General features: G+C 38.3%; 1 protein-coding gene across 3 annotated transcripts in view; it reads right to left on the minus strand.

Annotated features, from left to right (window-relative positions):
- Positions 1–27,242, minus strand: part of MGAT5B (alpha-1,6-mannosylglycoprotein 6-beta-N-acetylglucosaminyltransferase B) — a 253,842-nt gene that overhangs the window by 78,934 nt on the left and 147,666 nt on the right. For all 3 annotated transcript variants that reach the window (XM_056814244.1, XM_056814243.1, XM_001371284.4), the window contains 2 exons: positions 25,072–25,213; positions 1,832–1,944 (listed from right to left, as the gene is read on the minus strand). In XM_056814244.1, the coding sequence (XP_056670222.1) occupies positions 1,832–1,944; positions 25,072–25,213 (255 nt within the window). The remainder of the gene's footprint in view (positions 1–1,831; positions 1,945–25,071; positions 25,214–27,242) is intronic.

The raw sequence follows: 27,242 nt of genomic DNA on the forward strand, positions 1-27,242 counted from the left end.
GAATTTCAAGCATGTAAACTATGCCTATGTTCAAGGGGGTGGGCCACCATTTTCATGATACTCCTCTCCAGAATAAGCAGATGACAATCCCTCTTACAGATATTTATCCTCTCCCATCCTATCTCCTGTTTAACTTCCTTAGGAATTGGATTTCACTCCTGGGAATAATGGTCTCAATGGTCAAGCAGGATGGACATTGATTAGGCAGTAACTAACTATTCATCCAATTATTAGAGTAAGTGGGACAGACTTGGGCACTGTTGGCAGACCAAACTTCATCCCATTATCATACTGTGGGACTGAGTATTGCCTAGTGAAACCTTGAGATATTTTCTCCCCTCCCACTCCACCCTACACACACCTTTTATCTAACCCTCTCAAAATCTTTCTAAGCCTAAACCTCTCAGGTAGTTATAGGATTGGGTTTCATCTCTTCTGAGTGATCTTGTTTAGCAAATATAGAAAGTGAAGTAAAGGAAAAAGGGCACAGGACCTCCAACCCATCTGATAAACACATCTTCCAGCTATGTTGCCCAGTTGCAAACATTTCAGCAGATAGCTGACCATAGGGTGTTTCAGGACTATTGCAACATTTCAGCGAAATAACTAGCCATAAAGTGCTCTAGGGTTTAAACAATCATCCAGGTTAAGTAATATTGTGAGGTATATATGTAGGATCCCAACTCTGGGAGGACAGAACTGCTTTGCTGAGCTTTCCCCTAGCATGCTAGTGATAGTGTGTTAGTAATAAAGGCTTTCCCTTGCTTGAATTGCATTGTCTTCGTGTGCTCCTTTGGGTGGTCCGCAACTCGGACCCTAACAAAAGCAAGGGACCACTATTTGGTATGAATTAGTAAAATGTCATTAATACCCCCCCCTTCCCATTTGTTGCTCATCCAAGTTTATAATTTATTTTTCTGACAGGGTTCAGAGGTGAAGGGAATAGGAGAGGTTGCTCTGCTAAACCTTGAATCTGGTGAGATTCAAGATCAACTAGATCAACTGTGTCAACATGGAATGTAGGAATCCCAAACTTGTGGCCTGGTGGGATCTGATGAACCTCAATTTTAGATTTAGCTTGTAGATTGGAGACCCCAAAAGCTTGTACTTGTTCCCGTTTCCCATGAGGAATCTACCCTGAAGGGAAATGATAATCCTGGATGGGTGAGATAAGCATATGCTAAGGACATTCTTTGTTTTAGGTAGTGTCCCCTATTGTATTAAAACCTCTCTCAGGAAGGTCAGACTGTGGGCATGAACCATCCTTTAGTAACTTTGTAAGTATCCCCCTTTTCTTGCACCCTAGCTTCTAGCTATGATTGTATCTTGTCAGTGTAGTTTGAACACTCCCATTTCCCTTGTAGCCATAGTAATGTCAATCATCTTTCCCTGCCCCTGGATTTCCCAAAGGGTATATAGGTTCCCCAAGTTCTTTCGTTCCTTGGAGTCCATCCTGAGTCAGTGGCACTCCTAGGGGCTAGTGACCAGGGTGTCTTGACTCTGTGCAGTCTTGGGAAGCAGCTCTGTTGTCGTATTAGTAGCGCTAACCCCTTTTCCCTTGATTAAAGAGTGATTTTTGACTATTTAATAGTTCTGCATTTTTTCTAGTTGACAACTGTCACCAATTCCCTGAAGCCTAACATTCCAAAAGTCCCACCTTTGGGCAGCTCAGTCCTATAACCTGACCTAGGAGAATCTGCTCAGCTTGTGAGGCAGAACCTGCCACAACCCTTTCTGGAGTCAGGCTACACAGAAAACATTTAGAGATGGAAATGAGTGCATTAAGAGAATGACAAACATCTCCCATCCAGAGACTGGTAGCAAGGCTCACCCTTGTTGTGCAGGACACTGTTGTGCAGGATTTGATCCACCTTCATGGCAATATCAGAGACATTCTGTGCAATGGCCTGGATCTTTTCCATCAGCTTGGCACCTGGTGAGAACCTGAGCAAGGAAGGAAGTGGGGAGAACCCTTTTGTACCTTTTCAGGGCATCATTTCCTAAGTAGATTTTTTATAAGCCACGGACCCCATGAGGCAAGCAAAGGATGCAAACCCTGAGCCTATATATATCCTCAAAATAAGGGTTATTAAACTCAGGTTTGGAAAAATGGAACTGTGGTCTCTCAAGGTTCAAATCTCCCAGATAATAGAGTATGCTTTAGGCTTATTGTCCAGTTGGCAGCTGTTCTATATATGATGTACCTTGTACAAGGATTATTTATCTCAAAGAGTCTCTGTAGACCGCTTTGGGAAACACTTAAAACTTAAACAAAACCTAAGCTTTGCATAATCCCCCCCCCCCACTTCCCCAGCAAACCCAGTCAGCTTGTTACACTTTTAAAACATTATCCAAAAATTAAAGGGCTATACCATATGAATATGAGTTTTTATTAGTATTTCCCAAAGGATCATCATGATTGAATCTTAATTCCTGATGGTAGAGGATGACGCTAAATGGGAAACTGGAGCTCAGGAATAAAAAAAAAAGGACAAGATTTAGGGAGGAACCTAGGCAAATAGTAACAAAAAAAGTAACAGGAGTGACTTTTGATTAAATGATTGATAGGGCTGTTGTAATCATTATCTAAAACATAAAAAGAACAAGGAAGAACATAGATGTGAAAACCAGAAGCAGGCTATGTAGTCATGAAGTAAAGGAAAAAAGGGCACAGGACCTCCAACCCATCTGATAAACACATCCTCCAGCTATGCTGCCCAATTGCAAACATTTCAGCAGATAACTGACCATAGGGTGTTTCAGGACTATTGCAACATTTCAGCGAAATAACTAGCCATAAAGTGCTCTAGGGTTTAAACAATCATCCAGGTTAAGTAATATTGTGAGTTATATATGTAGGGTCCCAACTCTGGGAGGACAGAACTGCTTTGCTGAGCTTTCCCCTAGCATGCTAGTGATAGTGTGTTAGTAATAAAGGCTCTCCCTTGCTTGAATTGCATTGTCTTCGTGTGCTCCTTTGGGTGGTCCGCAACTTGGACCCTAATAGTCAGAAAAGACAAATTCAGGAGATTCCATTGAAGCAAAATTTAGAGGATGCCCCTAAATGATGATGGTTTAGAAGAGAGAGAGAGAGAGAGAGAGAGAGAGAGAGAGAGAGAGAGAGAGAGAGAGAGAGAGAGAGAGAGAGAAGAGAATGAGAGAGAAAGTGGGGGGAGTAGTTAAGGGAGTATTTTGGCTGTATCACAATTATTTTTGAGCCTTTATGAGCCTCACTTACCTCAACTATAACCACCACCCAAAATTGATGTGTGTAGGTAATGCATATAAAGCACTTTAGCAGGTCTGAATATCAGTATTAAGTTTCTCCAGCCTCCTTTTGGCTTTATTATTGAGCCAGATTCTTCTTGTCATATAAGGCATAGAGAAAGGGGCCAGGGAAAGATTAAGCCAGTTCTATGGGTTTAGAGGGAAAATTCGTTCTCAACTGACAGAGTAAGGTTGGGTAGGTTTGTGTATTAGAACTAGAAATGTGGCTTACATTGTTGCCCCTTTTCCCCCTCTACCAATTCCCCTTCTTTACTCAGGTTCTCTAGAATTGGACAAAAGAGCAAATGGGCTAAAGCTTCCCCTTTCTTTTTGAGTCCTATTTTTTCAGATGGAGAAGATTTTTTTTCCCTTGAGTATCTGAGAGAAGAAAAGAAGAAGGCAAGATTCACCAAAAGTTTTAAGGGAAATTCCATCCCATTCTAAGGCATAACTTCTTCCCCTTACCTCTGGTCTCCAGTGCCCTCATATTATCTGTTTCTTGCCGAAAGCACCCCAGTGACATACCCTTCCTTACATAAGCTCATCTTTTCTTAGAAGTACCACAAATTCAATGATCACTTTTTCCCCTGCCTTACCTCTTTCTCCCCACACCTTTCACCTCAGCTGTTGGCTATGTGCTGGGAGATCATCTGATTGAATCAAATCCCATTGAGAAGTTAAAGGAAATAGTTGTGCTAGGCCTGTAAATTCTGACCTTTTAAATCTATAACAGAATGCCAGTTTGTGCCTGAACCTTGAGGTTGCCAGGCTACAAATTCATCTCCCATTTCTCTTACGTTTCTGTTTTTGAAGCATCTATAGTTTATTGTCTATAATTATGACTGACATTATGTAGTACTTTTAAGTTTTAGAAAGCACTTTACAAATATAATTTCATTTGAGCCTCACATCCTCATGAAGTAGGACTTTAGAAGTATTATCATCTTTATTTTATAGTGAGGAAATTGAGGCTGAGAAAGGTTATTACTTACCTGTGGTCATACTGTTAGTAAATTCCAGAGTTCAATATGATCTGAGGCCTCTTAAGTTCTTTTCAAGGACTCTTTCCCACACATTGCCCCAAAAGAGGCTGGGGTTGAGGAGGGGTACAATGTGGTTTGATCTATGTTTCACTACAGACAATAACTATTATCTTGAATTATGAACTCAGAATGTTGGTACCAAAAAACCTACTTTAGAAATGACCTAATAACACACTGTTAGCTTACACGTGAGAGAACTGAAGCCTAGAAAGGAAAAAGAGGTTTGCCCAAGATTATGTAGTAGCTGAGTCAAGATTAGAAACCAGGTCTCTATTTCCATTTCTGTGTTTCCACTAATACAGCACATCACCTGTGACAGGAGTGGGAGGGAACAAGGTATCTGGTCCAGGAAGTGAGCTAGTGTTAAAAGATAGAACCTACCACTGGATTAGAAATGAGATTATACTTCCTGTTTAAGCAGTTGTTTAAAAATTCCTTGTTTTCTTGCCTAGCATTTATTTTTACAAAAAAAAAAAAACCTTCAACCAAACAAAACAAACAAAAAAACAACAACAACTTGTACTCTGTTAGTCTCAGTTTAGCTTACTAAACAGTAGGGCTAAGTTATGGAATTCCAGGGGGCAGCCATGCTACTGACTAATAGACTCCTGCCTCATTGACATGAAGAAAGCCAATAGTAATGGGAGTATTCTTATGTAGCAACAAGATAGAAAAGAATGGAATTTTCCAGGGAAAAGAAGGGGGAAGGGAAAGAGAAAGCATTCTCATTAACCACTGCACATTGATGGAGGAAAAGATTAGTCACATAGTCTCTAGAATATGACTGACCACTAGAAAGAGGAAGCAACTGGATTGATTCTTCTTCAATGGCAACTAGACCTCCTAACCTATTGTAGGTATTACCCACAATAACTGACAGAATTTACCTTTCTCTGCTCCTTTTTGTCTCCTTCCCTCATGGCTTCCTCACAGAGTTATCCCAGGTAAAGGGTGCCAACTATTTCTAAATTTGGACCTTAGTCATACACACAAACTTTTCCATAATTTAGACTTCCTCACAACAAAACCAAATGCTTCTGCTTAAGACAAGCAGAAAAAAAAAAGAAGAGAAGCTCTGGTTTTGGTGCCTTTTCTGGAGAAGAGCCTTTTGCCCTGAGACCCTTTTAGCCCCAGGCTGGAGATCTAATTTTCTTTAGCTTTCCAAAACCTTTATTTTCCTGGCCCAAATAAACCTATCTGGCTATCCCTAGAGTCTGGCTTGATTTAATTTGATTCCTTAGCATAATTATATACTAGAAAAGAAAAGCCTGGTCAATTTTCCTACCAGGGCTCAGGGGGCTAGGGAGATTTGGCTACCTACCTTTCCTTTCCTTTCCCTACCTTTCCCTCTGTTTCTCCCATCAATATATCATTCAATGGGCAATGGTGAAATGAACGGTGGACATTAGTAGGTTACCAGTAAGGAAATGGGTGGTCAGTTAACCACAAAACCAAAATCAAAACAGTCCCTGTGCCAGAGGAGTGTGTAATTAGAATTTGTTCCCCAGGACTCTCTCTCCCAGCATCCCATTTACGTATCTACATTATGTAACTAATATAGGGAAGACATGTTTTGTGTAGCTCTACCCTCTCTCTCTGCTCCTACGAAAGCAGCTGTGGTGGTTGGGTAGTGCCAGGCAGAAGAATTTTACTCATATGGTCATACTTAAGTTTTGTACTTTGTTCTTTAATTTCTTCTACTTCAAGTGATTACTAATAAATATTATACAATATAATACTTGGAGTTATTGGATTTTAATTTAAATTTAACAGGAGTTCATATTCTTATGGAGGAGACAATATACAACTTGGCTATTTATAGTGTGAAAGGAAGTGGGGTTAGGTCTCTTGGAAGATTGGATTTAAGTTCAGTCTTGAAGGAGGCTAGGGAAACTAGCAGAAACCAGGAGATGAAGAACATTCTAAACATAAGGGAGAGCTGGTGAAAAGACATGGGGATCTAGAGATGGAATATCTTGGGTGAAGGTCTTGATCACTGAATCTGAATATATGAAGAAGAGTAAAATAAAAGACTATAAAGGTAGAGCAAGGTCAGTTTGTAAAGAGCTTTAAAAGTCAAACAGAAGGTTTTATACTTGATCCTGAAAATAAGGAATCAATTAAGTATAGGAGAATCAGCATAAAAGGTATTAGCCAGGGAATATACAGACTGGAAAAGGAGATGGGCTGGTTATTTATTGAGAATGAAAGAGAGCTGATGAACTGCCCATGTTCATATAATGTTGAGATCCTAAGGAAGGATCTCAGAGTATGGAATTGACCTTTTGAGGAGGATTGAATGGAGCATATGGACAAGAGTCACCCAGGATAAGAAGACAAGCCTGGGTTGTGAGCTGAACTATTGAAGAGATTACCCACATTGATAAGATTTCAGAATCATCAAGGGACCAAAGAAGTAAAAGAAGTTATTCATATGTTTTCTGGCAGACTTCAAGGAGATCTCATTTGAATTGATGTGTGTTCTTTATGAACTCTTCAAAGAGAGTGCCTGGCAAATGCCAGTTGACTCCAGAAATTGACCATGAGGGCTTGGACAAGTTGATTCCAGCAGTTAGAAGAAGAGCTATAGGGTGCCTCGATAAGTAATGAGCTCCTGCCAGTGGAAACATTGAAGTAAAGGCTGGAAGATCTCTGTTCAATAATTCTAGACAAAGGATTATTGATTCAGGTAGAAACTGAACTAGATGACTTTTGAGGTTTCTTCTAAATTTTAGACTCTGTGATTCAGACTTCCAGCATTCTGGTCTGGCAGTAGAAGGTGACTCTCACTTAACAGCACTTAGTCACAAATTATACTTTAAGGAGAAAGGCATCCGGGTCTTTTTCCTCTCTATGATTATATGGCCCTTGAGAAATAGGCCCTTGATGTTCTTTTAATTCTTTTCATTTATTCTTTTCTGTTCTAAGTGCAGGGAGTAAGGTCTCCAACTTGGTTAGGATTGTGAACTTTAGATTACTCCACCCTACTTAGTCCAACAAAATCAGGAATGTCTATATCCATACTTAAGGATTAAGTATCTAGGTGGATAGCCTATGATAGACATGTGCTAGCAAATGACAAATCAGAAACAGCTGACAGACCCCTGGGCTGTCCTAAGTCAAGCTTAAACCCAAGGCTGCTACCTCTCAAACCAGTGCTCTTTCCACCACTGTACTCCTCCCTACTATCTATTCTAATCTCATTTTGCAAAAACAGAAACTGAGACTTAGACAGGACTTGCCCAAAATCAAAAATCTATCTGTCTAAGTAATAGAACTAATAAATGGAGTCAAGACAAAACCTGAGGGTTGGCAGCTAGGTAGTACAATGGAGAGGTCTGGAGTTGGAAAGACTTGGGTTCAAATCTGGCATCAGATACTTCCTAGCTATATGACCCTGGGTAAGTCACTTAACTCTGCCTAACCCTTACCCTTCTGTCTTAGAGTTGTCATTGAAACAGAAAGTTTCGGACTTTTAGTCCAATACTTTTATCCTTAGCCCTTGCATTTGTCCTGTGGCCTTATATGAAAAGTTTTATTATAATTGACCTTTCACATCTAGAAATAAACAAGGGATGTATGGTAATTCTGACTTTTGAAAATGGAGCATTTTGGTTTGGGAACAAGGGAACCCAGCTCTGGGAAGGCATTGTGGTATTTTGGAAAGTGTATTAGATATGGGTTGAACTCCCAGCTCTTCCAATTGCTACCTGTGTGACCTTGGGCCTCAGTTTACTCATCTATGAATTGATGGAATTGTACTAGATGACGTCTGAAGTTCCTTCTAGCTCTAGCTTTCCAATTCTTATGCCCCCACCAAAATAGCTAGGTAAATATATACATTTTCCCAATCACTAGCACTTACAGAACTTCCAAAGAAAGCCTCATCCTGCTTCTCTTTATACTTTCAATCAAAACACACACACACACACACACACACACACACACACACACACTCAGCTCACTGTTGTTGGCAAAAATATTTTTTAAAAGTAGTCTTGCTTGGGGACCTGAGGAGACTAGGTGGGAAGAAACATCAGAACTATACTGGTTTTGCCTGGGGAAATTTTGGTTAAAATTGTACAGACAATCTAGAAGAGAGTTTGAGGAAGGGAGTGTGAACTTTAGATTTACTCCACCCTGCTTAGTCTAACAAAACAGGAATGTCTACACCCCTATTTAAGGATTGAGTATTGAGAAGGATGGTCTATGACAGACCTGTGCTAGCAAATGACAAATCAGAAACAACTAAGAGACCCCTGGGCTGTCCTAAGTCAAACTTAAGCTACCATTGGTACAGGTGAGACGCAGGAAAGTGATGTAAAACTGTCTATATGCTTCGCGTCACTTCATCTCTCCGGCCCCTTTTGTGGCGGAGAGGTGGCTGGCAGCAGCTTGCTGAGCATCTTGGCATCTTGGTGTGGTGGCAGCTATTGTCTAGTTTAGCAGTGAGTTTCCCTTGATACCATACTGGAGGAAGCCTAGTAACCTAGTTTAGGTGAGGCGTCTTTTCTGAGCTCTCTTGGAGTTTAGGCTGATTTTTCCTCCTTTACTTTCCAAACACTATCCACTTAGAAGCCTCTAATCTTCTTCAGAAACCTTGTGGTGGAGGACTTTGAATTCCCCCTGGCACAGGCCAGCCAGGTGAAATCCTATACCCTTTCCCTCTCCTCCTTGATTTCTTCCCTCTATATTGATTAAGCCACCATAGATTTCCAAACTAACTTGGGTATTTTATTTGGGATATCCCCTGGTGACCAAAAATCAAACTTAGATTAGGTCACAACCCTAAATTATTCTTACAGGATTCTGAGTCACAGAAATGTGAAAGTACTAATTCAGACCAGATGTTGCCAGCTCATCATTAATGCTCTTAGAAGAAAGGCATAGTGTTCAATAGGGATCTTCTGGACCCATACCAAAGCATATTAAATATATACATATGCATATATTTCATTTGTATCTAAACATTTTACATATTGTGTCCCCAATTCAAATGTATGCTGCTTGAGAACTGAGGACTATTTTTTTTATTTGGATTTGCAAATCCTTCCCTCTTTCTTTCCTTTTTCCTCCCTCTCCCCCTCCCTTCTCTCTTTCTTTCCTTCTCTTTCTCTCTTTCTCCATTATTTAGCATAATTCTTGGCACATAGTAAGTACAAGATGGATCCAGAGATGCCATGAGACTAGCAGAGCAATGGGATGGCAGGAATTACATACAACAGCAATTACCAAGGGCAGTTGAAGGGCAATTAGGTGGATACTTCCTAGCTGTGTGACTCTGCACAAATCACTGAACCCCAGTGGCCTAGTCCTTACCACTCTTCTGCCTTGGTACTAATATTTAGTATTGATTTTGAAATGGAAGATAAGAGTTAAAAAAAAAAGACCAGAGGAGCTTATGTGGTGAGACCAAAAAGGACTAGCAGAGCCTAAAGGAGCAATTTCCCTGGCAGATATTTAGCAAGGTCATCAGACACAGTGATAAGCAGGCCCATTAAGTGTCATATTTACATCACAAAAAGACAACAGAGGTTTTGCAACATCAGACATGTAAGCTGTCTCTTCACGCTTATTAATAATAGCAGACCCTTCTTGAGTGATCTCTATGAATATCAGTTTCTCTGCTTTTGGTATTTGCATGTAACACAGTGAGCCCTAAGTCTGGGGGTGGGATGGCAAATATTCTATGGCAGAACTTTTCTCTACACTTTTTCATTAAATGTCTAATGAACTAATGTGTCCTTGAGAGAAAAAAAAATCAATCATTGGAGAGGATTCATGAGTTATAACTGATTAGATGTAGACATGTAGAGTATTTTGAACCTGGGGTAGCTAGTCTTCTGGCTCCACATCTAAGAGGAGTTGCCCCAGGTGTTACATTGCCATTATTAAAATAATAATATTAGTAGCAATTCACATTTATATTGTGCATAAATACTTGCTTTTTTTTTTGCCATGTGAGAAGCCCTCCACAAAATCTAACGATGTTTTGCACAGTGTTGCTCAGGAATTGTTGAATGAATGAATGGATAGATGTTACCATTATCTCACAGGCCACAGGACAAATGTTCTGTTGCCCAGTGGGAGAATTTGGCTATTGACAGCTTCTCTTTTGTCCTACAAGGTGTAGGAATATAGGGAAGGAGAGAAGAGAGCCCCTTATGCCCCCAGAGCTCTCACCATCACTCATTCACAGGTCAAGAATTCCCATGTCCCTAGTTTTCTCCTGTTTCTGTCTGTTTACACAAACTCCTTAAATGTAATTCTTTCCCCCTCTTCCTGCAGTTTCTGCTTCCTCTGCTGTACAGACAGAGCATGTGATAGCCTTTTATAGTTTCCGCTACCCTTGCTGGGTAAATGAGCTCTCCAGGATGCCTCCATAAGGACGTTTAATTTCACTTTCCTCCTGTAATTTATGAGGGCTGCATTCCTGTAACAGTGGTATTGATTTTCCCCACAGCTGGCTAGCATACTTGCTGGGAGCTGTTATTTTATTAAGAAACCAATAGCTTTCTTTCTAAACACACACACACACCAAAAAGGCACTAAAACAGAGGCAGATGTAAACAGACCCACACAATGAGAAAATATATACTTATACATATACACTGTTTAGATTTGGTCAATCAGGCAGATCTCTGGGAGATCAAGTCACAGGATAGTGTACAACTATCCATGAATTCCTTAGAAATTCCTCTTAGAGAATCAACCACTCTGAATATTAGACATGTTTGTTTAACTTTAGTGGTCAACATTGGTGTCTGAATTTTTAACTCAATATTATACTGCTTCTCCTCCTTCCAGACCTCTCTCAAAAATCTTAGCTGCTTTGGAAACAGCCTTATAGGATCAGGAACTTAGTTAAGGACAGTAAATAACCACTTGTCACTCCTTTACTTCTGTTCCAAAAGAACCAGTCAATATTAATAAGATAAAAATGGAGCTCTTCAATTTGAAGACACACCTTTTGGGAGGAGATGACTGTCAAACATTTGCAATGCCAGTCATAAAGTTGGGCTGTGTGAAGTGGGTTGGAGCCAGATCTGAAACCTATATTCAGCCTTCTTCCTCAGAACTGTGCCCAGCCTCTCCTGTCCCACAGGAATAGGACAGAATATTTTAGGCACCCAACTACCACATGCAATCCTGCAATAAGAAGTTGCTCTGTAAAAAAAAAAATGTAGAGCTGTATCTTACATGCATGCTTGATATATACATGTAGCCCAAAAAAGGTCAAAGACAGAAGAAAAAGATTCATACACAAAAATGTTTAGAGTAGTATTTTTTGTTGCAGCAGAAAGTTGAAAACAAAGATGTCTATCAACTGTGGTATATAGTTGAACAAACTGAGGTATATGGATATAATGAATATTATTGTACTGTAAGTGAACATGAAAATAAAAGATTTAGAAAAATTTGGGAAAATATGTATAAACTGCTACATGGTGAATAGTGAATAACCAAGAAAACATGATGACCATGAAAATTTAAAGGAAAATAACTTTGAAAGACTTCAGAATTCTGATCAAAGCAGTGACTCTTCCAAGACTTTAAAATAGTGATGAGAGGTAACAGATTAGAGTTGTATTTTTAGACATTATCAAAGTGTTGATGTGTTTTGTTTGGCCATACTTGTTACAAGAAAGGGCTTTGTTAGACAGCTAGGTGGCATGGTGGATAGAGTGCTAGACCTGGAGTTCAAGAGGACCTGAGTTTGAACCTTGCTTCAGATACTTTCTAACTATGTGGCAAGTCATTTAACCCCCTCTGTTTAACCCTTGTCTTTCTGTTCTAGAGTTGTTACTAGGATAAAATATTAGGGTTTAAAAAGAACAAACAAACCAAGAAAGGGCTTAGAGGTGGGCGACAAGGGTAGGGATAGTGATAGGAGAAAAAAAAGTAATAAAACATTAAATATGCAGAGGAAAAAAGTTCAAAAGAGGACACAAATAGAGTAATTTTGCTCCTACATTGTCAATAAAAACTTTTTTTTACTACATTGTAATATATACTTCTAAAAAATTATTAGTTTCAAATATGATTGTTTTTCTTCATTATTGAAGTGTTTATACTTATTTATAATTGTTAAGTTCATAATTTTAAAAAATGAAATTAAAACAAAAGGTTTCCATATAACTTTTGATTGGGAAGGGATCTTAGAGACCATGTAGTCCAACCCACTCATTTTACAGAGAAGTCCCGGAGAGGTAAAATAGCTAGTCACACAGCTAGTTAGGTGAAGAGTTATGACTAAAATTCAGTTCTCCTGATCTTCCTCCCTCCCCACAGAGTACTCGTTCCATTTCACTGAACTGCTTTCATCCTTCTCTCCTATAATAATAGCACATCTATAACTGGCCCTTACATGAACATCTGAGAGGAATTGGGTCACGCTTAAAAGAAAACAAGCCTGAGTACAGGATCAAATTTAGTGAAAAAAGAGAATATTATTTCATCTTATCTGGTACTCTTGTTTCCTACTCCCTCGATTTAATTTCATGTTAAAACTTCTTCTAGGGGGCAGCAAGGTAGCTCAGTGGATAGTCAGACCTGAAGATGGGAGGTTTCATATTTGAACCCAGATTGTTCCTAGCTATATGACCCTGGACAAGTCACTTAATAACCCTTATTGTCTAGTCCTTACTTCTCTTCCGTCTTAGAACCAATACGTAGTGGAAGGAGGGTTAACTAAAAAAAAAAAACACAAAAAAACACACAAAATTGTTCTAGTAGCTGATACTCAGATACGACATGTAGAATTGCCAGGACCCTGGACTATGGTCTGGGAACATTTTTTAATATAATTTTTTTTTTTTAGAAATATCCTTTGTTTCACAACAACCATATTTCCCACTCTGTCCACTTTGCCTTTTCCCCTCCCAGAGAGCCTTTTTAATAACAAAGAATAAAAAAGACAGGGAAAAATTTGTATAACATAAATAATCAACATACCATAAAAGTGGGATATTTATCATTAAGTGGTGCCTGGAGTCTGGAATCAGGAAGATCTGAGCTCAAATCCAGCCTCAAACACCAGCTGTATGACATTAGACAAGTCACTTAACTTCTGTTGTCTCAGTTTCCTCATCTATAAAATGGACATAATAGCACCTTCCACCTAGTGTTGTAACGAGGATCAAATGTGATAATATTTTAAAGTGTTTTGTTCTATGCATGGTTATATAATAATAATAAATGCTGTATCAATATTAGCTATTATTATTGGCAATGTCCCCACACATAATTTCCTGCTTTTGCAAAGAAGGGAGTAATTAATTATTCATTGTTTAGGCTGATAGTTAAGCTAACAGTCAAAGAAGGTAATTTAGAAGCATGTCTTAAGGTAGGGAGAAGACATCTGAGGATTTAAAAGAATTGCCACTAATAATTGATAAAGTGGATAGATCACATGCAAATAATTGAGTGTGAGCATAAACACAAATACACACTAACATATGGTTAGCCAACAGTTATTTCTACCTTGCATAGTTAAAGGTATTCAAGGAGGGATTTAAGAAATGGGGGAGGGGGGTGGGGATGAGGAAAGGGAGAAAATGTGAACCCTGTAACCATGGGAAAAAAAATATAAAAAATAAGAAATGGGCACATAATATACTATACTGAAAGAAGCATTGGAGTAGGGGTCAGAAGATCCAGGTCCTAGTCCCAGCTCTCTACCAACTTTGTGACCTTCAGTGAATAACTTCCCTTCAGTTTCCCCACTTGAAAAATTAAGATTATAATACTGGCATTTCTTACCACATAAGGTTATCATGAGAATCAAATGAAAGAATGAATCAACAAATATTTATTAACTATTTACTATATGCCAGGCCCTGGAAATAAAATGAAACAGTCCTTGTCCTCAAGGAGACTTCCTCACTTCAGAAAGAAAACCTATTCATAAATGTCTATGCACAATATTGGAGGCAGAATATGTGGTTAACTGAGTAGAGCTCTAGACATGGAGCCAGAAAGACCTGAGTTCAAATTCAGCCTCAGATACTGTGGGATCCAGGCAAGTCTCTTAACTTCTGTTCACCTGACAAAAGGATTCTCTGGAGAAGGAAATGGCAAAGTACTCCAGTATCTTTGCCAAGAAAACTCCATGGACAGCATTGGTGTGTTATGGACCACAGGATTTGAAAGAATTGGACATGACTGAAGGATGACAACAATACCTAGAACCTATACAAATGAATAATGTAAGAACTGTGCTTTCTCAACTGTAAAGGAATATATGAATATCAGTTATATGACTAGAATTTCTGGGCATCAGTATCCTATTTATAAAATAAAGTTTGGACAAGTGATTTTAAAGGTTCCTTTCACTCTAGAAGGTCATGAAACTATGTTACACTATAGGAAAAGTATGTGTGTATGTGCACGAATATATTCACCATTCATCTTCTTGAAGCTAGAAGCAACTTGCTTCTATAATATACAGTTCCATCAATAGGATTTGATAGGCTCCAATAGTCATGATGGATTGTTTTGATTTTTCAAGGATAAAGTTAGGATGTTTCATAGGCCCACCCTACCCATGAAGCCCACCCTACCCATGAAATCAACTCTCATGAAGAGAGAATGGCAGCAGAATGGAGGGAAAGGCAGATGAAGGGAAAAAACCAGAGAGATGCTGAAACCACAGAAATTAGCAGTTTCCTGAGAGACGGGAAGAATAGTCAGTCTGAAGTCTTCTTTCATACCCTAGGACTCAGTTTTATGGCATTGCCTTAATCACCACTGATCTTCAGCAAGAATGGACACTGTCCCATATACTGGAGACCTGTTGGAGGACAGAGGTCATGAGTTCAGCAATGTTTCCAAAGAATACATTGTGAATATAAGCCCTATCAATGTTTCAGGGCAGAAAAGGACACTGGGACTGAGTTTAGATCAGGGAAAGTATGCATCATTTGCCTGGTGGGTAACAAAATTTTTGTTAATCTAATTATACCTCAAATTTCCACATAGTATTTTGTTTTGTTTTGTTTTTTAGGAAAACAGGTTCAAGTGACTTACCCAGAGTCACACAGCAAGCATCTGAGGTCAAATTTGAATTCAGGTCCTCCTGACTATAGTACCAATACTTCATCCACTGTGCCACCTAGGTACCCTCTACATGTTTTTTTTTTTTAATTCTTCCCTTCTGTCTTAAAATCAATGTTGATTTTTACCTTGTAAAAGATAAGATTTTAGCTGATACTTGAAGGGCCCCAGAAGGCAAAGGCAAAGGAAGAAGAACATTCCTAGTATGGGGTACAAGAAGTTCCCCGATTCATTCTGGTGGACAGAGTGATTTTGGAAAAGAATTTCTCCCTTCCTTGGAGCTTCTAAGGACACTACAATTGGATTTCTGCTGCTTGACCCACCAAGGACTCTGTGTGAGAATCTGGGCTCCCTGTTTGGACTTATCCTTAGTTAACTTTAGGTAGTTTAGACAAGGTTAAGCTTAGAAAATAACTATAGTGGGAGAAGCTGGGTATCTCAGTGGATTGAGAGCCGGGCCTAGAGAGGCAGGTCCTAGGTTCAAATCTGGCCTCAGACACTTCCCAGCTGTGTGTCCCTGGGCAAGTCACTTGACCCCCATTGCCTAGCCCTTACCACTCTTCTGCCTTGGAGCCAATACTGTGTAGTATTGTAGTATCTGTAGTAGACAGAAGGTAAGGATTTTAATAAAAAAAATTTTTTTTAAATTTTTATAATTAAATAATATATATAATAATATAAAAAATATAAAATTAAAAAATTAAAAAATAACTATAGTGGGTTAAGTATCTGGGGCTAATAATAAGTTGGTTCATTATCCACTTTCCTTCCCCATCATTCCATCTTTCTTAATAAACTTATTTATTTGTGTGTTCTCCCTTCCTACAAACCTTTCCCTTTTCCCCTAAATATCCATTGAAACAGTTTTGGCAGAGCCAGGATAGTATAGAACTTAGGAGAATAGACTTTAGTGTAAGTATATAGCAGTTGAAAAGCCAAAAGACAGTTAGAGGCTGGGAAGATCCCATTTTTCTCTCAGCAGTTGGAATATTCCAAAGGTGAGGACAACGAAATACTGAGACTCTGGTAGAACTCTAAGAGACATTTAAACCTTTTAAATTCCCTGACACATGGACTAGGTGACCATCTTGGATTTTTTTGTTGAATATTTTTCTCTGATTGTGTATAGATACAAAGTGATCATAGTGGAGTATAATAATACTAATTTTGTTGTATATACTAGTTTACTGATGAATGTAAACACCTCTGGGGACATGTTAAAGGATTTTTTGTATGTGTTTTGGGAATATATTGTACATATCCCTTATATTGTTTTCAAATTGTTTCCTAAAGGTTGCTATATTCATTATCTGTACAAACTGTCCGGTTCTATACTCCTTTATTGTGTATCTGTTTGTGTATTGTATATAAGTATAGAGTTGTGTTGTTTATTATTGGATATGGGTTTAAGGCTGTTTTAATATGGATAACCAAAGATTCAGAACTAAAACAGATGGTAATATTAATGAAGCAACAACTAGATCAAATGGAAACATACATGAAGGAAAAAAGATTTATGAATAATGATTATGGTTTTGATTTAAAGGATAAAAATGGTACACCTAGTGAAGAATGTAAACTAGATAATGATAATGGGATTGTAAATGAGAGCAATGATACCAAGGTAGAGAGTATAAGGACCAATGATAGTGTAAAAGCTGATGATGGTGTTAAAGATGTAAAATCCTGGGGATATCATGCAGTTCAAGCAGATGTAAAGTTGGATGGTCAGGAAATGACTGAGTTTTGTACTGATGTTACTGTGCTGGAACCAGTGTTGGAAACATTTCAACCTCCAAACAGTACAGAACCATGTGTCTGTTACTATAGGAGATCAGATTTATGATCTTCTGGTTGATACTGGAGCCAGTAAATCAGTTTTTCAAAGTCTTCCTAAGAATTGTAGAGCTGTTGGTACAATGGAAGTTATAGGAGCTACTGGTAAACCAGAGAGAGTAGCAAAATTACAACCAAAAATGATTATGTTCAGTCCTATATCTGTGGAGCATACATTTCTTTGTATGCCAGACTGTCCCATGAATCTTTTAGGTATGGATTTATTATGTAAAGTAAGAGCAGCAATCCAATGTACTGATACTGGTGATATCTCATTACATCTACCAGAAGAACCTCTGAAAGCTTTTCCATTGCTGTTCTTAGATTCAGTGAGTACAGAAGATGACTTGGATTCAATTTATCCTATACCTGAAGATATCCCTAAAGGTTTATGTTTATGGTCAACGTCTTCCACTGATGTAGGTCTATTGAAATCAGTTATTCCAGTAAGGGTGAGGACTAAGGAAGAACCAGTTCCGTGTGTACCTCAATATCCCTTAAGTAAAGAAGCAATAGAGGGCATCAGATCAATCACTGAATCCCTACTCCAACAAAGGATCATAATACCTTGCTTCTCAAAATATAATACAGCTATTCTTCCAAACGAAAAGCCAAAGCTAGATCAAAATGGCAAAGTGGTATATAGATTCATACAGGATTTAAGAATTGTAAATTATTATGTGATAAAGATACACCCTATTGTACCAAGTCCAGCTGCTATAATTTCTTCCATTCCAAGTCAGGCAAGATACTTCACTGTGGTTGATTTATGCTCAGTGTTTTTCTCAATACCAATCCATGAGGATTCTCAAAAGATCTTTGCTTATCCTGAACAACTTGGAGGAATCTATGAGAAAAAAAAAAACACTATCCACATTCAGAGGGAAAACTGTGGGATATGGTTGGGGATGTAGACTCTAAATGAACATCCTAATGCAAACACCAACAACATGGAAATAGGTTTTGATCAAGGACACATGTAATACCCAGTGAAATTGTGAGTCAGCTCTGGGAAGGGTTGGGGCAGGGGAGGTAAGGAAATAATATGATTCTTATAATCAAGGAATAATGTTCTAAATAGACTAAAATAAGTTAATTAAAAATAAAATAAAATAATGGGGGAAAAGATCTTTGCTTTTACCTGGGAAAAAATAAAGTAGACTTGGACTCATCTTCCATAAGGGTTCATGGACTCATTGAGCCAGTTTTCACAAATTTTAAATAGAGATCTAAAAACTATAACATTCAAAGAAAGTAAATTAGTGCATTTTGTGGATGATATTCTCCTTGCATTTCCAAATGCTAAAGTGTGTCTTGGAGATAGCAAGATTCTTTTGATAGAATTATATAAGCATAGGCATAAAATCTCCAGGATAAAATTACAGTGGGTTTTACCTTGAGTGCAATATCTTGGTTTTGTGTTATCAGAGGGTTCCAGAAGTATCACACAGAAAAAATAGCAGATATCCATAAACTGAGTGCTCCTAAGACCAAAAAGCAACTCAGAGCTATTCTTGGAAATGGTTTCTGATACTTGGGTATAGCGAATTAACAAAGCGTTTAACAGATTTAACCAGGAATACAGAACCAGAACCTCTGAACCTAAAGCCTGAACATCTGCAAGCATTTAGTAAGCTTAAAGAAGCCATTTTATCTGCTCCTGCTTTGGGTATCCCACACTATACAAAACCATTCCAACTATTTGTAAATGAAACTAAGGGTATTGCTTCTGGTGTACCAACATGGACTTTAGGACAAAGTTATTGTCCAATTGAATATTATAGTTGTCAGCTTGATCTAATAGCTGCTGGTACTATTCTTTGTCTAAGGGGTGTAGCAGCTGCAGATGTGTTAGTCCAGAAGTCAGCAGACTTAGTTTTGGGATGTCCATTGACTATATGTAGTTCACATCAAATAAAAGCACTAATGAGGAAATTATTCAAGCATATTCAGATCAATGAATATCTAGGTATGAAATTATTCTCCTAGGTCGTGAGAACATCCAATTGAGGAGGTGAAGTATATTAATCCAGCTACACTTCTTCCTGATTTGGCAAAGAATGGTGAATCATTACATGAGTGTGTAGAAATAGATCTAGTACATATGCCTAAGATGGATTTGGAAGACACTCCTACTGAAAAATCCAGACTTGGTGTTATTCACTGATGGATCTTCATACTTGTGTAATGGAATTAGATGTATAGGTGCTGAAGTGGTCACAGAATTTGAGACACTGTGGTATGACTCATTACCTAGTAACCTTAGTGCTCAAGGGGCAGAGTTGGTTGCTTTGAAGCAAGGATGTCTTCTAGCTGAGGGTAAAAGTGTAAATATTTATAAAGACTCTTGTTATGCATTCTCTGTTTGTCATGCTACAGGAAAGATCTGGAAACAACAAGGTTTTATTACTGCATCGGGAAAACCAATTGCTCATGCAGAAATAATAACAGTTGTTGGATGTTATCCAGAAGCCTAAAAAGCTAGTGGTGATCCATTGTAGAAGTCATACTAGTGGCAGAGATTCAGTCTCTAAAGGAAATCATAGAGCTGATAGAACTTCAAAATTTGAAGCCTGAAATACTCCAGTGTATGTAATGAATTTGTCAACTATTGAATCTGATGATCTAGAAAAAGCTTATGTAAACTCAGAAATTCAAAAGTGGAAGTAGAAATTTGGAGCAAGGAAAGAACATGGAATATGGGTTGCAGATACTGGAAAACCACTGTTACCAAAAGATTTATATACCTATTTGTGTCAAGCCATCCACACAAAAGGTCATTTTGGTACTCAAGCTGTAGTAGACTCTGTAAAGAGACAATGGGTAGTTCCGTGAATAAGTAGTGTGGCAAATAAGATCTGTATAAGTTGTTGTGTTTGCCAAAAATTCAACCAGGGGGTGTTCACACAGAAAGGTTTGGGTGGTAGGACTTTAGCATATTGTCCATTTGAGAGTTTGCAAATTGATTATATCAGCATGCCAAAAGCTGGAAGATACAAATTTTGTCTGGTAACTGTGGACAGATTGACAACATAGTCTGAAGCATTTCCATCAAATACAAATATAGCTAGCTTTGTGGTAAAAGTGTTGATTAAGGAAATTATTCCTAGATTTGGTGTACCACTTACCATAGACTCTGACAAAGGATCTCATTTCACCCAAGATATCCTGATAAGAGTCTATGAGAATCTAGGAATAAGACCTAAATATCATGTTCGTTATCACCCACAAAGTTCAGGTTAAGTGGAGTGTGTAAATAGGGAACTCAAGACTATGGTGGGGAAAAATATGTGCTGAAACTCATCTAAAATGGCCAGATAGTCCCATAGCTTTGTTTTACCTATGCACAAGATCAAGAGCAGATTTACATATATCATCTTATGAAATGCTCTTTAGACATGCTCCACTGCAGGCAAAAACTTGTAAGATAGTCTATACAACTCTCTTAGAGGAGGAGATTGTCAACTTGCTTCACACTTAAGTGCTTTACAACAATGGCTTAAAGAACTACATGATATGGGAGTATTGGTCCAATCTGGTTCATTGGATTATTCTCTCCATAATTTCCAACCAGGAGACCTAGTATATGTGAAAAATTTTTGCTAAAACATCAGCAACACAAGAGAGTTGGGTAGGCCCTTATACAATTGTGTTAGTTTCTCCCTCTTCAGTAAAAGTGTTAGGTAGAGATTCATGGTATCATTGTTTACATATAAAATTAGCACATGGAATTAATAATGAAAGTGTACAAATTACTAAAGAAGAAAATTAAGAAGATGAGATCATGGAAAATTGAGAATCATCAGTCAAATTGAGTCTGCAGTCAGAAAGATCAGTAAGAAGAGGACCATTCCAGTGGAAGAGGACATTTGGATGGAAGAGGACAATGCAGATGAAGAGGAGAATTCAGGAAATTAACAGACATAGTTGAAGACTGAAAAACTTTAAAGACTTTAGAGTAGGGGTCCCTAAACTTTTTACACAGGAGGCCAGTTCACTGTCCCTCAGACTGTTGGAGGGCCAGGCCTACCCCTAACCCTAACCCTAACCCTAAATTCATGCAGTATACACAGTGCAGAATCCCCTCTCCCAGATCGTCTCTCACTATGCTGACATTTTCCATTGTGCAGTCACATAATCCTTTGTGCAGTGCCTCATTCTCATTCAGTTACTCTCAGAACAAGGTGCCACGCAAAGGATTATATCACCAGAAGTAGTACTGTAAGTGAGTGCCGCCTCACTTTGAGGCACCCCCACATACAGTGCTCCTCTCACTGACCATCAATAAAAGAGGTGCCCCCCATACATGGCTTGGCCTCAGAGGGCCACATGTGCATGTGGCCCACAGGCCGCAGTTTGGAGACCCCTGCTTTAGAGGAAATTTGCAGTGAAGAGGATCAAGTAATTGTAATGGATTAAAAATTTAGGTAATGTATTATAACACAAAACAACATAAAATATATTCCCACAAGCATTCATAAATATATTTACTACCATGGATTTAGGGAAGAAGAAATCTTTAATCAAGATGAGATGAAGGAAAATCTGAAGTAGTGGTAAGTATATTACATGCAACAATAACAACACTAACATAACAGTAACACTGATAACACTAACAAAACAACAGAACATAGCAAAAATCACATAAACACATAAACACAAATACATAAACATGATTAGGTTACATTGATTCACTATATGAATGAGTGAAACCTAGGATACTAACAATATTATAATTAGCTATAAATTACTTACTAGCAAAAATAGTTAGCTACTTAGTTTAGTAGAGGAATATGGATACATAAGAGATTTTATTAACATAGGGCTTTAGTTAAAAAGGATTAGAATTTAAGATAGATAATATAAGGTAAGATCCTGAACTACAAAATACATTACAACATACATTACATCGTACAAAAGACATATAACATCACATCACACAAAATTGTAAATACATATGTAAATATATGTAAATAGTGTGTATTATAGTTAAGATTGCAAATTAATTGTATTATAGTGTGTGTGTATATATGTAAATATGTGTAAATATGAAATATATGCACACATATAGCACACATATATTATATATATGTGTAAAATTTATGTAAATAGATCACATGTTTAATTTTACCTATTGTTACATGTATTTTGCGTGAGTTTGATGTTTTGGTTGTGGAAAGGAAACTAGACTGACAGTTTGTGGGGGAAGGGGCCAACTGGAAGTGGCAGTTGGGTCTTGTGACTAGCACTTCCTTCCTGCCAGGAGTGGCAGTTGGGTCTTGTGACTAGCACTTCCTTCCTGCCGGGTTGAGGCTTGCTTCCTGGTGTTGGAGGAGGAAGGAGCTTGTTCAGCCCAGTCTGGTGTGGTGTGCCGCCTCTTTCTTGGTTCAGCCTGAAGATTCAAGCCCAATCTCTTCTGAAGGTTAGAATTGTTTTTGTTTGCTTTCTGTCTACTGCTAAGATTCTAAAAAAGACAAAACTGGACTGATATAGAGTAGACGGGAGTGGGAGAACCCTCCGTCAGGCTCTGGGGCCTGGCCTCAGGTCTGAAGCTGAGAAAAAACTCCAATCCCAACTGGTTATTAAACTTTATATTATTTGAATTCGCAGTCAGATAAGTGGACTATCTTTTCTGGTCATAGAGAGAGCTGAACTTCAGTTCACTCATTCTACAACAAACAATCCTTATCAGACTCCTGCTGTTTCCTCTCATCAGGGGGCATCTCCCTCCTTTGCATCATCAAGCAATATACTCTCTCTCCCCTCTCTCCTCCATACCCCTATACAAACCTCCCAGAAATCCCCATTTTTTCCAAATCCTATTTCCTTTCCCAATAAATATTACATGGTTTAATTTTCTTTGTAAAGCTTATACAATGTTGTGTTTATTGTATTTTTCAAAAGTTTTTTTTCCTCTAAGTTTGTTGTTAATGCATTACAATAGTAGTAGAATGTTCTGTATTAGCTGATAAGAGTAGTATCTATGAGTTTAATCTTTACATTATCTTTTGCTTTTCATGTTATTTGCTTGTGCTTTTGCATATGTTTGATCTGTATTTGGAAATTTGTAATTGTTCATTATTTAATTCTCTTTTTCCTTTCCTGGATTAAATACCTAGAATAGGATAGTATTAGATAGATTAAGATAGTTGAGTATAGATTGTTTGTTATTTTGGGTAGATATTTTAGTTTAAGTAATATGTAAGTAAGTTATTTAGTGCACAAATGCCAAAATAGTATTTTCAACATGATTCTGGCTTTGTGCAAAGGGAGGACTGTAGCAAGGGAAGGTGCAAAATGTATTGCAAGGAATGATTGACACGCCTGGACTCTGTATCAGTGCTGGCTGGGTCAGAATTCTAAGCTGTTGAAAGAACAGTTTTTCAACTGTGAGTCTGAACCTGGAAGTCAAAACTGAAGGTGTGACTCTGCAACTCTCCCTGGACAAACCCATCTTTCAAGCAGCCTGACTTAGAATAACATCAAGACAAGGTTGAGAAGAAGTTCCCCATTCATTCTGGTGGGAGTGATTTTGGAAAAGAATTTCTCCCTTCCCTGGAGCTTCTAAGGGCACTACAACTGGATTTTTGCTGCCTGACTACCAAGGACTCTGTGTGAGAATCTGGGCTCCCTGTTCAGATTTATCCTTAGTTAACTTTAGTTTAGTTTAGTTTAGACAAAGTTAAGCTTAGAAAATAACTATAGTGAGTTAAGTATCTGGGGCTAATAGTAAGCTGGTCCATTATCCCCTTTCCTTCCCCATCATTCCCTCCTTGTTAATAAACTTATTTATCTAATTATGTGTTCTCCCTTCCTACAAACCTTTCCCTTTCCCCCTAAATTTTCATTGCAACAAGATGTAATATTTTGTTTGAGGAACAGAAAGAAATCCAGTGCCACAGAATGAGAATACATGGTGTGGGAGTAAGGTATAAGAAGACTGGAAAGATAGGAAGGGACCAGGTTATGAAGGGCTTTAAAAGTCACACAAAGGATTTTTATGTTTTATCCTAGAAATAGTAGTGAGCCATTGGAGTTTACTGAATAAGGGAATGGGGAGGTATTATGGTCTGACCTGCACTTTAGGAAATTCATTTTGCTAGCTGAGAGGAGGGGGATTGGATTGGAGAGAGATGAGGCAATAATCCAGGTAATAATACCTGGTGACAAGGGCCTGTGTTGGAGTGGTCACAAGGTCAGAGTTGAGGAGAGGACATTTAGTACCTTAAATGTTACAATGATAGAAATGATAGGACTTGACAACTTATTAGATATGAGCAGTAGCACAGAATGAGGAGTTGAAGATAACAACTAGGTTGAGAACCTTGGAGATTGGGAGCATGGTGGTAACTTCAGCAATAATGGGGAAGTTGGAAGTTTGTGGGGAAAGACAATGAATTCAGTTTTGTGCTGTTCAAGATATACAATAGGAGTGGCAACTAGATAGCAGAATGGATAGAGGGTCAGGTCTTGAGTTGGGAGGTCCTGGGTTTAAATAAGGCATCAGATACTTCCTAGTTACTTACCCCCAATTACCTAGGCCTTGCTACTCTTCTGTATTAGAACAGATACTAAGACAGAAGTAAGGGTTTAAAAAAATTTTTTTTCCCTATAGGCAATTGGAAATATAAAACTGGATGTTTATGTCTGGAAAGTGTAGGACTAGATAACTAGATATGAGAATTATTTGTATAGAGATGGCAAATGAATCTATGGAAGCTGAAAAGATCAATCAATAAGTGAAACTGTATAAAGGGAGAAGGTGAATAGAGACTAGGGCAGACTGAAAGGGAAGAGCTCTTGACTCTACCACATCCACAGACAATCCTACTTAGGTAAGAAGTCATAAACTTTTAATCCCATCACTCACCTGTCCACAGCATGTCCCTCATCACCCCTATGCAAGTCACTGCCATTCTCCAAACGCACCATTGTGTCCATGCGCTTTACCATCAACTCCAATAGGTCACTCATCTTACGTAGGACAACTCGAGACTCCAGTGCACCAATAACTGTTGGAAGAGAACCCAGCAGAATTAGGTTCACATGATTACAGGAAGAGAGTATTTTAGAAGCATTTTGGCTCATGGGGACCAGAATAGGTCAGCGATGGCATAGGGTTAAGATGAGATCTTTTTTGGTATCTCTGTTACTGAGAACTACTTCTCATCAACACAAGAACTGTATAGGTAGAATCAGAGGCATAGGCCATGATCCTGAACCCGGGAGGACAAATGAACATTTTCATGGCTACCTGAGTACTGCATAACATATACTTATTGTAATTTAAATAGAAGAGAAAAAATTGAGAGAACAGCAATGATCTTTAAGTCATTCATTGAACAAATATGTATGAAGCACCTACCCTATACAAGACAATATGATGGGTCCTGGGAATAGGGGAGAGAGAGAGAGAGAGAGAGAGAGAGAGAGAGAGAGAGAGAGAGAGAGAGAGAGAGAGAGAGAGAGAGAGAGAGAGAGAGAGAGAGAGAGAGAGAGAGAGAGAGAGAGAGAGAGAGAGAGAGAGAGAGAGAGAGAGAGAGAGAGAGAGAAGAAATGTCTTTCAAAATGGTTTAAAAAAATGAAGAATTAAGCAAAGGTATAGCTAGATGGCTGGGTGGATTAGAGACCTGAGCTTGGAGTCAGGAAGACCTGAGTTCAAATCTATTTGCAGACACTAGCTATATAAGAGAGAGAGAGAGAGAGAGAGAGAGAGAGAGAGAGAGAGAGAGAGAGAGAGAGAGAGAGAGAGAGAGAGAGAGAGATCCATTCTTAAGGAGATTCTACTTACTAGGAAGATATAACACATTCACAGATGAGAAAAAAAGTTAGAATATGAAGAAGATTCTTTAAAAGGATCAGTGAAAGGATACAAATAGCATTGGAATTGAGAACTGATTTAAAGGATTTAAAGATTCTAAGAGGTGAAAGTGAGGAGGGAATGAATTTTTGTGTGGCGTGTGGAATGATGTGAAAGGGAGTAATGAGAAAAATCTGGAAAAGCAAGCTGGAGGCAAATTCCAGAGGATCTCTGGTATACCAAGTCAACAGAGTAGCTAGAGTTTCAAGTCACTGCTTAACTCTGGCCCCCAGTTGAAAAAAAAAAAGTATAGGTGAGCTCCAAGCAGAATAGAATTCTAATGTCTTCATTTGGGCAAAATTTTAAATTATACTTCCTGCCTCCCATCTCACAGAATTTCCAAACAGCAGATGTTCTAAAGCAACTTATTGCCTCTGTTTTCCATATACTTCTCAACTTGCAATATGGTTTCAACTCCATCACCATATTGAAACTTGTGTCTCTCCCAGGTCAAATCTGTTGGGGTTTTTAAAGCTATTTTAGTTTTTAAAAAATAACCATTCCCCCCCCCCCCCCATCTATACCTTCCTTGCTTTTGAAAAATGAAAAACAAAACCCTTGCAACAAGTATGGATAGTGGAGCAAACAAATTACCCTCATTGGTTATATCCAGAAATGTATATCTCATTCTGCAACTTGAGTTCCTCAACCTTTCTATCAGAAGGTAAGTAGCAGACTTTATCATCATCAGTAAGGCTTCTGGAATAATGGGTTGTCAGTGCATTGATCACATTGCTCAAGTCTTTTAAATTTGTTTTGCTTCACAATTTGGGGTTATAGTAAAATTTGTTTTTGTTCTGCTCGTTTCATTCTTCCATCAGTTCATATAAGTCTTTCTAGGTTTCTCTGAAATCATCACTTTTATAATTTTTAATGGCCAATTATAATTACATACTCTAACTGGCCTTAGCCAGTCCCCAAAAGGTGGGCTCCATCATTTCTCCCCCAGGGTTTTCCCCCCTATAATGAAGAACTGGTTTATATATATTTATACATGTGGGTTCTTTTCCTCTTTATTGATCCTCTGAGAGTATAGATGTAGTACTAGTATTGCTGCATCAAAAAGCATGTGATGATAGGCAAAAATGAATCACTTTATAGAACGTCCAGAAACCAATACACATTTCTACTCAGAGTGCATATTGTGCCTGTTTTCCCACAGTCCCTCCAATGTTTTATTA

Source organism: Monodelphis domestica, chromosome 2, assembly GCF_027887165.1.
Source record: "Monodelphis domestica isolate mMonDom1 chromosome 2, mMonDom1.pri, whole genome shotgun sequence".
Lineage (NCBI taxonomy): Eukaryota > Metazoa > Chordata > Mammalia > Didelphimorphia > Didelphidae > Monodelphis > Monodelphis domestica.